The sequence below is a fragment of the Rhinolophus sinicus genome, linkage group LG06, assembly GCF_036562045.2.
Source record: "Rhinolophus sinicus isolate RSC01 linkage group LG06, ASM3656204v1, whole genome shotgun sequence".
NCBI lineage: Eukaryota > Metazoa > Chordata > Mammalia > Chiroptera > Rhinolophidae > Rhinolophus > Rhinolophus sinicus.
The window spans coordinates 96,627,045-96,640,304 of record NC_133756.1 but is presented as its reverse complement, the minus strand read 5'-3'; the positions used below and the strand labels follow the sequence as shown (position 1 = coordinate 96,640,304).

The window sequence follows — 13,260 nt, the reverse complement described above, 5'->3', positions numbered from 1 at the left end:
ATCATATTCTTAAGAGATTGTCTTCTAACCTCGGCTTTGACATTTCCCTTGACTGGGAGTGTGCCACATTACACGGCAGTCCATTCTATTTAAGGAAAGTTGTAATGACCAGAGAGTATGTGTCCTTTTATTATGCAGAAATTTACTTCCCTTCAAATTTGTGAATACAATTCCAATTCCAGAAGAATTCCTTCTAACTATGGTTTCTCTGTTTTCTCACATTAAGAGTTCTGGGTTTTTTTTTACCAGTTCACTCACCTTCTTTGGATGCCTTTCATTTTACTAGTATGTACCTCTTTAAATAGCATGCTCAATATGTACGTTACCCAGTGACAGCATTGCTCTGACCTGGTATTTTTTATGTCCTCCATAAATCCATTTTTGAAATCTACAGAAGTTAGCTAGCATCCTGTTTCCTACCTGGTAGTTATATAATGTGCTGAATTTAAAAGAGTCAAATCTCGATGTTAGAAAAATTTACCTACTCAGTTGGGAGTTAAGACTCACGTTCTGGGATCACAGTGAACCAACTTGTTCAGAAAGATACCTGACTTCTCTTGATTTGATTGGCCTTATCTGTAAAATTTGAGTGGGTTATACCGGAGGATTTTAAGAATATTTCCAGTCCTTAATTAATTTAACACAATATGCTAGATTATGGATTCTTTAGTGACTGCTTTGGACCCTTGCTTAAGGTTAGTTCTCAGTATCCTTGCAGATTTGAGTGCATTGAGGTTTCAGAGATACTTTTCAACTATTCATTGCCTCATTTTAAGATCAGCTTTTGGTTTTCTGGTCACAGTTGGGAATTACTTTTGAAGAGGAGACAGGGAAATCTTTCAACCTTTAATCTAAAGATAAGCCTTATCACGTGGTGAGTATTCCCAGGCAAGCAAACCTGATGGGGGATGGCAGTGCTGGTTGGAACAGTTAAGTTTAGTGTACACTCCCAAACTTCACGAAGCATATAGGAGTTTAAACATGCTTATATAAATAAGCAGGATTCAGCTTTACTGCCTTAAAGATGGTGCATTTTGGTATGCTATTTATTTCTAATATTTAAAGTTGCCATGATAGAAAGCCTCATATAAGCTGATTTGAAGTATAGTTCCAGGCTATGTGATTAGTGAAGCCTGATTTAAAACATACTGTTAGCGACTTATTCTGAGTTGGCCTGCACTTTCTTCTCAAGTGTGTACTTTCATTTTCAATAAATCACTTTTTAAAAAATAAATAAAACATACTGTTAGAGATTGTTTCTAATTGTTGCCCTCACAATTTTTTATTTAAAAAGCAAGCACTTCGTGAAATGAATGTTTTATTGCATAAAATTATAGAATGTCAAAATTAGTTTAATACTTGAGGTTTGCAGTTTTATTCTTTTATTTATTTTTTAAGGTGAACAGGACTTTATTGGGGAACAGTGTGTGCTTCCAGGATGTTTTTCCAAGTCAAGTTGTTGTCCTTTCAATTTTAGTTGTGGAGGGTGCCATTCAGCTTCAAGTTGTCCTTTCAGTCTTAGTTGTGGAGGGCGCAGCTCAGTTCCAGGTCCAGTTGCCGTCGCTAGTTGCAGGAGGCGCAGCCCACCATCCCTTGCGAGAGTCGAACCCGCAACCTTGTGGTTGAGAGGACGCGCTCCAACCAACTGAGCCATCCGGGAGCTCAGCGGCAGCTCAGCTTAAGGTGCCCTGTTCAATTTTAGTTGCAGGGGGCGGAGCCCACCATCCCTTACTGGAGGAATTGAACTGGCAACCTTGTGGTTGAGAGCCCACTGGCCCATGTGGGAATCGAACCGGCAGCCTTTGGAGTTAGGAGCACGGAGCTCTAACCACTTGAGCCGCCAGGCTGGCCCTATCCTTTTATTTTTAAATGTATATTAAATTCAGAGGGTGGTGCAATCTCTCCGTTACTCATCATATGAGTAGACATATGTCAGTGAAGTTAATATGTATATTCCATTTGACAGTGGTTCAATGATGTAAATAACTATATATTGAAGAAATATTTTTGTCTTTATTTACATAATGTTATTCATGTAGAATTTTTAAACTAAAAAGCTTAAGATTACCAAAGCCACTGAATGATAATTTACATTAATGGTTTATTGTGTTACTAAAACCCTTAACATCTCACACACACACAAATCTTAACATAGTTTTATTTTAAAAACAAATTGCAAGTTATATTTGTATCAACTCAGCATTAATAGCAAGTATTGTATAAAACATGCTGGAGAAGAGAGCCATTTGGTGGTGCCACTTTTTGTGCCAACCCATAGATTCAGATACAAGAAGCAGAGAAAGCAATCATAGACTTCCTGAGGGGAAAGTCAAATAGATTTCTGCTGAAGTAAATCAGAATAATTAGAAGGAGAGTGGTTCATATTCTTTGTTTTATACTCATTTTGTTCTGCTACCCTGGTTGCTGAGGTCATTTTAGAACTCATTCTGGACTTGCTTCAACTTGGAGATACTCCTGTGCATTACTAATAGCATCCTACTAACTAGGGATAGAAACTATTTCAGTATTTATTTACTCATTCAACAAATATTTGAGTGCCAATTATATAGCAGGCACTAATTTAACCATCTGGGAGGGGGGATTGCAAGCTACTAAACAAAAAAACAAAATGTGTTAAGTACAATGAAGGATAATAAACAAGGTGTCTTGAAAGGGAGTAACATGGGGTGGAAGGAACCTATTTGAGCACAGGTGGTCAGAGAAGGCTTAGAGGGGTATTAAAAGATGAGAAAAAGCAGTCATGCTCTAGACTATATAAAAGGACCAATTATTGTGCTTACCAGTAAAGTCTAAGATATGCATGTCTTATAAATGATAAGTTACCCTGTGAAAGAGCATTAATAGTAATAGATTACATGTAATCATAAATAAAGCTATTGATGGAACTGTTTATTCATTAATCTAACATGAATTGTTAATGGCAGATATGTTTTAAAATACAATTTCCTTCTCTTTATACCAGTAGTCTCATTATCTGAACTTTCTCTCCAAACTAGACTTTAAACTTTATTTTCATAGTAGAGAGAAAAAACATGGTTGTACTCTGTGGACAGAGAGAGTTGAAAGCTAGTTAGAACAGTTTCGCCCTTTTCTTCCTCACCTCATTTGGCAACCCTAGTCCTGCCCCAAACTGCTTAATGAGGTGAAGAAGAGAAAATGTTCTGTTGATTTTTTTTTTTAAAGCTCCATCCATAATTGCACTGTTTGAAAAATACCATGATAATGAATTTCCATACCAGTCTTTTGATAGACGGTTGAAGGAATAAGGAATTCAATTGACCTAAATAATGATGTTTGTTATTGATATTTTTGAACAGGTTAAAGATTTAAATACATTAAGTCCACACTAATCATCATCCATAGGTTCTGCAGCTTTAAGTGAAATGACCATAAGGAAACCACTTTTACCACAGGCTAATTGCTAGAAAAAGAGTTACGTTCCTACAGCATCTCATCAACATTAAAACACAATGATGTTGAATGAAATAGCAATATTGAGGACCTGATGAACGTCAACCCAGTTTTAGGGCCCTGGAGGTTGGTGCTTGGGAAGGAACAGAAGCACAAAGTGTGGGAGGGCGAGATTCCTTTCCTTGTCATAAGACCTAGATAAAATCTTAGAGGAGGTGAACTGTTACCATAATACGACGCAAAACAACAATGCGATACCACTTTATTCCCAGTAAGAAAGCTAAAATCAAAGACAGACAATAACAAGAGTTGACCAGAATGTGGAGAAACTTCAATCCTCCTACATTGCTGATGGGTATGAAAAATGATGCAGCCACTTTGGAAAACAGTTTGACAGTTCCTCAAAAAGTTAAACACAGGTACTATAAGACCCAGAAATTCCATTCTAAGATATATATGCAAAAACACTGGAACATGAATGTTCATAGCAGCATTATTCATAGTAGCCAAAAAAATAATACAAATGTCCATCAGTTGATGAATGGACTAACAAAATGTGGCATATCCATACAATGGAATATTAATTTGGCAATAAAAATGAATGAAATGCTGATACGTACCACAACATGGATGAATCTTGAAAACATGCCATATGAAACAAGCCAGCCACAAAAGGCCACATATTGTTTGATTTCTTTTATATGAGATGTCCAGAACAGGCAAATCCATATATACAGAAAGTCGAGTAGTGGTTCCCATGGACTGGGGGAGGGGCAACAGGAAGTGTACTGCTAAGGATACGGGGTTTCTTTTTAGGGTGATGAAAATGTTCTGAAATTAGATAATGGTGATGGTTACACAATTCCATGATGTAGAAAAACTGTTAAAAGTGAATTTTATGATATGCAAGATACCTCATTCTCAGTAAACGTTTTTTTTAAAATAATTCCTGGGCATGACATTGTCATTTAGGTATATTGCTTTGTTAAATGTTGGGAAACATCTTTTGAATATTGGTAATAAAAAGATATATTCAGTCATGAGATTAGGACCCTGGCCTTTTACTCCTTTTGTAAGAGACAGATTTTCAGTGTGAATCAAATAGTAACTTTCACTGAAAAACTTACCATTTTATATATAATTTATATATAATTATTTATAATTTATATATATATAAATTATGCGGATAGATGATTCAGTGACCTAGGTCATGTGGTAAACACTTAGCAGTAGGTGTTTTGTGTTTTGTTTTTACTACTTTAAGACTGACAGATGACCTGTTAGTTTGTGTTTTTAGAAAAAGCATTTCTTTTAACCAAGTATATCTAAGTCTTGAGTACTCTTGTAGGTATGTTTCTAAGTGTTATAAACAAACTAATATAGCCATGTTAATATATAAACATGCAATGTCTGAGACTTGATAAAATACTAAACAAAGCAAAGAAGTGCTTTCTTCTGTTGTCAGAGATTTGATATAAATTAATTTTTAAAGATTCAAAAATTGTTTCTAATTTTAAATATATACTTAATGAGGATTTATTATTTCAAAGTTTATGGTTGATTACCAGATCTGTAGTTCTTTGTAATGTTCCAAGGTTGAGGTTACAAATTATGTAAATCTAAATTGTCTGCAGTTTGAAAACTCAAGATGTTTAGAAAGAAATTTCGGAAGAGTCTCATGACAATAATCTCCTCTCTTTTTGAGAAGGTGGTCTCTTATCTTTCAGTAATGCTGAGTCAGTGGTTTGCTACAGTAACCATGAAGCTGTGGAAGTAATACTTGAAACAATTACTATTTCATAGTCCAGGCAGCACAGAATCTGAAATTTAAAATACAGCATATTGTATTTTTTAAGATTGCCATATTTTAGGGATTTTTTTTCTCTCTTTACCTTTTAGAAATTTTATTAAAGCTGGAAACGTTGGGATTTCAATAGTTGACCATAGGGGAAGAAGTTGGTAAAGCTATTTTTTTCTGGCTTCCCTGCCCCCCCTCTCCCCAGGAAACAAAGCCTGTTTTGTTTCTTGCCTGCTTGTGAGGTCTCTGCTGCGCCCCGTGTGGGTGCACGGGCTCTGTGCTTTGTTGAAATGCTTGAGATACTCAGAAGGTAAAGAACAGGATGCTTCTGGAGAGGGATAAACCCCAGCTTCAGTAGATAAATAAGGTTGTTTGAATTGGTCATTTCATTGAGCTCTTTATGGAAACCTTGTAGTAGGCTTGTGTCCATAGGTAACAGCATTTTGGTAAACAAAACCAAAAGTGCTCATCGTCATTAGAGAGACTGTTTTTGTTGTATATTTTGTGCAAATTTCTGTTTAATTCTGCGGGATTCTTTTTCGTCCATCTTTTGATACCCTGTTTTTCCCATCTGTGATTTTGAGTAGTCAGATAAGCTTAAATTTGTGAAAGATCTTACCAACTAATCCAGTGTGCCATCAGCAGTGGTCACAACCATTAATGACCGCTGCATCTGTATCTAATTCTGGAAAACTGGTGGGAAACGGGGTATTTACCCCTTTATTTTCGTGCAATTTTGTTATTGTCCAATTAGTTTTCACAAGGAATATATGTTTTATTAACTTATTAAATGCTGTATTACTTAATAAAAATCCAGTGTGGAAAGCTGAACAGCTTTTCTAATGTTTCTTAATAGTTGACATATTTAACAGTACATAGCTCTAGAATCTGTTTTGAAATCAATAATGTTTTACAGTTCCAACACTCCTCAACTTACTAATGTGCTATTTCCTAGCAGTTATTTTTTTTAATTTTATTTGTTTAATTGCATGGAACTGAAAAAATTTCCCCCAATATAGTTGCTTGCTCTAGGCCAGCGGTGTCCAAACTGCGGCCTGCGGGCCAACTGCGGCCCACAATCCATTGTTAATTGGCCCGCAGCAAATTCCAAAAATATATTTAGTTTACTTAAATAAACCAGGTGAGGCAATACATACTTCATCTTGAGTGAGTGGCCCGGCTGTTGGTGTATTTTACCACATATGGCCCTTGGTAAAAAATGTTGAAAAAAGTTTGGACACCCCTGCTCTAGGCCTCAGTCTGTGAGATGTTTGATGTATGTGGTGGATTCTCAGATCCATCCCCCAATTCATATTTATACTACCAAACCTGACATAGTACAATATATAAAACATCTCTATGGAGAAATATGTTGAGTGTCCTGAAATGCCAGGAACATGTTTCATCAAAAAAAGGATCCCGAAAGGGGTTGAGCTAAGGCTCAATCTCCACCACCCATTTTTTTCCATTTAGATCTTACAGGAAAGATAAGTATGCATATCTTTGTGAATCATAGAATATTTTGAAACTGAGTGGCATGGTACAGTGGGAGGAGGAGGGAGGAACTCAAGCCAGGATGATTATCTGTAGGAGTAATAATCTTAAAATTTAAAAAGAACTGTTCTGGAGAAGGCAAGAAACTAACATTTATGGAGCGTCTAGTGTATTCCAGGACTATAATACATCCCTTACATCTATTACTTAATCCCCACAATGACTCTAAAAGGGAAATGTTAACATCCCCAGGTTTAGTTGAGGAAACTGAGGACTAGATGAATTACTGGATTGGTGTGCTCAACGCTAATGGTGGTTTGTTGGACTCTACAAGCCTTGTTTTTGTTTTTGTTTTCTTTTATCATACTATGATGCCTGTTAATTGTGCATCTAATAATGTTGGTGACAGATAGATATAAGCAATTGTATTAAATGAGGTTGATTAGTGCCTGGCAAAACTTAGCTCTCAAAAATTATTAGTTTTTTCCTATCCATTCCCCTATAAAATACTAAACTATAAATCATAATTATGGAAGTTTCAGCTATTTGTTCTTTGTAAAGACGTTTCATAAATAAGTCTTTTTGTTGTTGTTCATATAAGAAATTAATAAGGTTTTGAATAATATGGAGCAGTGATTCATTTGTTTACATCCCTTCCCTGCTCTGCCAGACAAAATATTTAAAAGAGATAACCAAAAAGACAAAACGGGTTGTAATCGCTGTGGATCAGAAAATAAAACCACAAAGCAGTGAGCAGGAGCAGGGTTAGGAACCTGCCAGGTTTAGAGGCCATTCAGCTTCTGAGGATATCAGGAACTCAAAGTGTTAAGAACAAAGGGGATACAGAAAGAGTCTCAATGGTGAAAACCAGATGGAGAGCCCACTGGCCCTGGCCTAGTACCAAGGCAAGGACTGACTTTGGATCAGGTCACGAGTTTCAAGAATCAATAAAGTGTGGTACTTAGTACAAGAATAGTTAGATTAATGAACAGGACAGGAAATCAAGAAACAAAATACGAAAATTGAGCCTGATAGAGATGATTGGTGTTAGAACCAGTGGATAGTCATGAAGAAAAATAAAATTAGATCCACTCATGCCATATACCAGGATAAATTCCAAATGAATTGGCTTGAATTGCCAAATAAATATATAAAGAGGAGCCATACAGTTTTGAAATCAAAATTCATGAATTCCTCTTTTACCTGGGAGTGGGGAAAATATAGATCAAATTTCGAAAAAGATTGATAAGTTTGACTACTTAAAAAATAAAATTTTATATGGAAGAAAATAAGCAAACTAAAAAGACATGATAAGCTGGGGGAAATTTTTTTTTAACATATATTACAAAGGGTTTTTATCCCTAGTATACAGATTGTCTAAAATAGAGAACGATCAGTAACTCTATAGCAAAAGATATAAATGCAGTTCACATAAAAAATAAAAATGGCCCTTTAAATTTGGAAATTGACTAAATTTCAGCAAAATAAAATCACATTGCAAAACCATTTCTCATCTTTCAGAATGGCAAAAATCCAAAAGTTCGGCAGGCTGTGAGGGATAAAAAGACACTCCTCATATCTTACTGGTAGGGATACAGTAAAGTACAACCCCTACGTCTATGGGGAGGTGGCAAATTTGGCAGTGTTACTTATGTTTTTAATCATTAACTCGCCAATCTCCCATCTAGGACTCTACCCCAAAGATACAGGAGTAGCAAAAATACAAAAATATGCATGTATGAGCTTTTTCTGTATGGCACTCTTTATTAATAGTGAAAACTTAATAGGAAATTGGTTGAATGGAATACTAATCAGCTATCCATAGTCTTCATAGGAAGTAAAGAAAGTCTCTAAAATTCAAAAGCAAAATGTTAAAAGCGAATCTGTGTATTGCTTTGGTGGCCAAATCACACAGAGAGGAATTATTTCAGGTGACTTGTAACCACCGTACTTTGACTCTGTACACCTAATGAACTATCTTCAGGACAAAAAATGACCCCCAAAAATCAGAAACTTTATGAGTACTCAGTAGATTGAATTGAACTAAGACATACTGAGATAGGTTGGTCGGTAATTTTTCCTTTTTCTAGTATCCGTAGCTCTAGTATATTGATGTCATGCTGGCCTCTTAGAAGAGTGGGTCAATCGAAGGGGAAATTGGTAGAATTTCTATATTGTCACATCTTAAGTAGTTCAATTTCTGCCTTACTGAAGTAAGCTGAGTAGCTTACTTAGAAACGTTTTAGTGTTTTTTGGTTTTTTTCCAGCACAAACTTTGCAGCCCCTGTGCTAGGCACTGAGGAGGTATACTTGGTGAGGATACTCTCCCCACTCCTGGGGTGCTCTAGTCTAAGAGAGTATACAAGTTTGTAAATAAAAGATTACAGTCAGGTGAGAAATGTCAGTGGACAAAATGGAAAAGTCCCAAGGTTGTGCCCTAAGGGAAGACAATTCTTAATGTGCATGCTGGGCTCTGGGAAAGGCTGGGGACGTGTGCTCATAAAGTCTCCAAGAAGAGTTGCCATCTACCAAGTGGCCTCTGTGGTACAGCAGAGGACACATGAAAAATCACCAGTTCGCTGCGTGACTGGGAGGCCGATAAGTCACAAGAGCTGTCAGTACATGTTATTTCAGATTTTGTAACAAGGTTCATGAGAGGGGTTGGTTTGTGATTTTTCTTTCTTCTGATGTCCTTGTTAAGGTAGCTGGGTTATGCTGGCCTCATAAAAGAGTGAAGTATTCATTCTTCGCTGTTCTCTGGAAAAGGTTGTGAACGATTGGTATTATTTCTTCCTTGAATGTTTGTGAAGTTGCTTGAGCCTGAGATTTTCATTGGTCGAAACACTTATTAGAAATAGTGGCCTGACATTTCACTTAAAAAATTGAATGTGTCTGAAAAGGTGACAGACACATCATTCAGAAATTCACTAGTATAAGAATCCTAGTAATATAGGTTTAACTGAAAAAATAATGACTACGTGGGCTGTATGGGGGTATAGTGGTGTTGGACGAGACAAATCTCTGCCATCAGATGTTTGATTTTATTATGAGTGTTCATCAGATCATTTTCATGTACTTTATTAGAGGTGTAAATACATTTTCGGATATATTAAGGACTGGTAATTTTGATGGGCTTGAGTGATCAGAATACTTCATCTCACTTGCTTTGGGAGATGTATTTTTTAATTAAATATATATATTTCTATTTTGCAATAAGCAGTGCATTCACATCATTTAAACTTCAAAAGTTACAAAAAATGTCTCTCTTCAACTAGTCCTTTAGTCACCCAGTTTCCTAGCTTGAGAGTCCACAGATGGTAATTGCTTCTTGGCTGCCCTTCCGTTCACATTCTATGGATATATATGCATGTAATATACATTTCCCTTGGACTGTTCAGTCATTCATTGCATGTCAGAGCTACCTCTTGTTTCTTTTCTCTTATAGCTGCTTTGCATCTTATAAAGACAACGATGACAATAACAGTAGTAACAAATTAATATAACCATTGCACTTTGGTGGATTTTTAGGTGATTTCCAGCCTTACTACAGAAAAGGATACGTTGACTATCCCCATTGCTTTTGAATAACTAAATATCCTTTTCCTTTGCTAGTTGTTTAGGACAGATCTTTTGTTTCATTTCAGCCATGAACCAGAGAATCAGTCAAAGTGCTCCAGTGAAACAGCCACCACCCCTGGCTCCCCAGAGCCCTCAGGGAGGAGTCATGGGCGGTGGCAACTCCAACCAGCAGCAACAGATGCGGCTGCAGCAACTGCAGATGGAGAAAGAGAGACTGCGACTGAAGCAGCAAGAACTGCTTCGGCAGGTGAGGCCACAGGTTAGAAACCAGCCTTCCACTTTTTGGGGTTTGTCTTCTTATATGAAGTTGGGCGTATTGCATTTTAACATTGATTAGTTACAGAGGACAGTTGTTTCTCTAAACCTAGAGTGACAGAAACATTCTATCCAGCTCTGTCCTTGTCTTAGTTTAGTTTCTTGACTGTCCTTTGATTACATGGGCTGTAACATGTAAATCTGTATCACAGAGAGATGTTTTGGCCATGGTCATGGCAGCCAAGCGAAACTTGAAGGAAACAAGGGTGCATCCTCAAATGTACATGGAATTGTAAATTACTATATCTCTGAGGATTTCACTAAGGAGGGAAACTCAGAGACATCACTTGGGGGAAAACATCTTTTACTTTAAATGAATTATTTATCTGGGTAAATACCCCTATGTGATATTTGTTGGTCTTTATGTTCCATAAGAATGGATAATCCCTTATCTAAAAATCAATTTTTCTTTATCTTGTTTGAGAGTAGTAAAGTCTAAGTTTAGATGCAGGGGTTGTGCTCTTATCAAAACAGTTTATTTTTAAAGTTTTATGTAAATTTTTTGGATAATAAAAACATAGTGCGATTTTGAAAGTGTACAAAAGGTGAAAGCTATCAGTAGTTTTTTTTTTCTTCAGAGACATTCTATTTGTTTACAAGCATTAAATACATGTATCTATACTTTTTTTTCCCCACCTAAGTCATAGCATACTGAGTGTAAACATTAAAAAATCTTAATACTCCCCCCAAAAATCATGCTACTCTACATTTCTATTGCCAGGATGTAGGCATTTAAACAAGGTACTCTTTCATGAGGGCAATATCTTAAAAGTGTCACTAGAGAGAGTATAATGGAAGTAACATGAACTTGATACAATTATTGAACTGTGATTTGGGATTTGAGGAACTGGTACCTGAGGAATTAAACTAAGCCGTGTAATCCCAGACAAACTCGTCTTTAAATTGTTTGTGCTGTCAGTGTAATTCTAGTGTGGTTGGCACCAAAAGTGAGTCCTAATAGGAGTAAGAGAGTTTGTGCCAGCATATGATGTCAGGAAGCAGTCTTGAAAGAAATATTTCTTCATCTGCCATTAAGAAGGTGGGGACAGGAAGCATAGTAACCAGTTTACTGTCTCTCTAACTGACTTTCTCATAAATTATTATAAAGGAAAAATTTCTGATTTAAATAAAACTTTATCATCAGAACAAGGTACTACCATCAAGACTGTAATTATGTAGCTAGTAGAGGAAATAAAGCAATTTAAGAGAATGTTTTACACAGCTTGTTTACATTCCTTGCTTTTTATTTTGTTGTTATTTAGTACTAGATGATATAAGTAAATACAAGTCTTAGTTTCATATGTGAATTAAAGACTATCAAAACCGACAAACCTTTATTAAGAAAAATGGTTTAATTGCTAATGTCAGAGTCTTGCTGTTTGTAACATAATTTTTAAAAAGTCTAAAAATGAGCTATTCGTCATTTTGTTGTATGCCATAGATCAGCCTTTTATTCTTTTTTTTTTTTTTTTTTTTTGGTGTTTTTTGTTGTTGTTTTGGTGGGCAAAATGCTGCTACTTATAAAACTCTTCCTTCCAAAGAATTTTTCTAAATCTTATTCTCACTCTTAACTTTGGTTGATGGGTCCTGGACAGAATAGCTTACTTTCAAGGTAACTTCTTATGCTGTTTCTTCTTTACTACCAACTGTGTTGTCTTTTCTTATGTTGAAATGACAGACTTGCACTATTCTTTATACTAATAGTCTATTTTTTAGGATGTTTTTGTTTTTTAGCAATCAGTATAAATTCAGTTATCTTAAGTCTTTTGGCTTCCTGCGAACTTCTGTTCACAGTTTCTCTTATCACTAAAATATCAAATTGTATTTTTCCTGCTTCATCTAATACTCAGAAGCAAAGAACCTACCTGACCAATATCAAATTGAGTCCTGACACCTAAAGTCTTGCTGTCCTATCCCCAATGCTGTTCAACACTTCTTGAGGGTTCAGTTTGTTATGTGGTGACTCCACGGGCTCCTGTCTTCCTCAGTCTGCTTCTTCTTGGGCTAGCTTGGGAATTCTGTGCCATGGTGATATGTCTGGATGCAATTTGTAAGTCAGCCTACACAGCCAAACCATGTGGCTTAAAGTAATTTTTATCCATCTTATGTTTTACTCTTAGGCAATGCGGAATATCAATCCCAGCACAGCAAATTCTCCAAAATGTCAGGTAGGCTCTTATCTGATGTTTTAGCATTAAAAGAAAAAAGATACTAGGAAAGAGAGAAACTTATGCTCCAGAGGGCCTGTGCTCACTGAGGATTAGCCCAGAGTATAACACTGAGCCATCTTTCTGCCAAGATAATTTAAGTTAATGTTGCTGGTCCCAGAAAGTCTTACTATCTGCTCCTTCCCTACTCCTCCCAGAGAGCTGCTACTATTTGTTTTTTATTCCATAGAGGTCTTTTTTATTGCACATTTGAAATGTATTATGTCCCAATAGTTCATCCAGTCAGCCTTGAGGTCTGCCTAGTTTTTAATTTGTGTAGCTTAAAATAGTATTAAATTAATAATTTGTACAATAATGAAGGTAGCATGGATTATTTACTTGGGTAGGCTACTTTAGGAAATTTTAGTAAGCTTCATAATGATAACTGTTAGGAAAGGAAAAATTCTTTCTTGTGGACATTCCTAAGGAAGAATA

General features: G+C 36.1%; 1 protein-coding gene across 13 annotated transcripts in view; it reads left to right on the top strand.

Annotated features, from left to right (window-relative positions):
- The window catches only part of YAP1 (Yes1 associated transcriptional regulator), a 103,679-nt gene that overhangs the window by 71,533 nt on the left and 18,886 nt on the right, over positions 1–13,260 (top strand). For 4 of the 13 annotated variants that reach the window (XM_019712698.2, XM_019712693.2, XM_019712694.2 and 1 more), the window contains one exon: positions 10,369–10,550. In XM_019712698.2, coding sequence (XP_019568257.1) covers positions 10,369–10,550 — 182 coding nt within the window. Of the gene's footprint in view, positions 1–10,368; positions 10,563–12,738; positions 12,787–13,260 lie in introns of all 13 variants that reach the window. The other 9 variants (XM_019712695.2, XM_019712686.2, XM_019712687.2 and 6 more) reach the window with 3 other exon arrangements.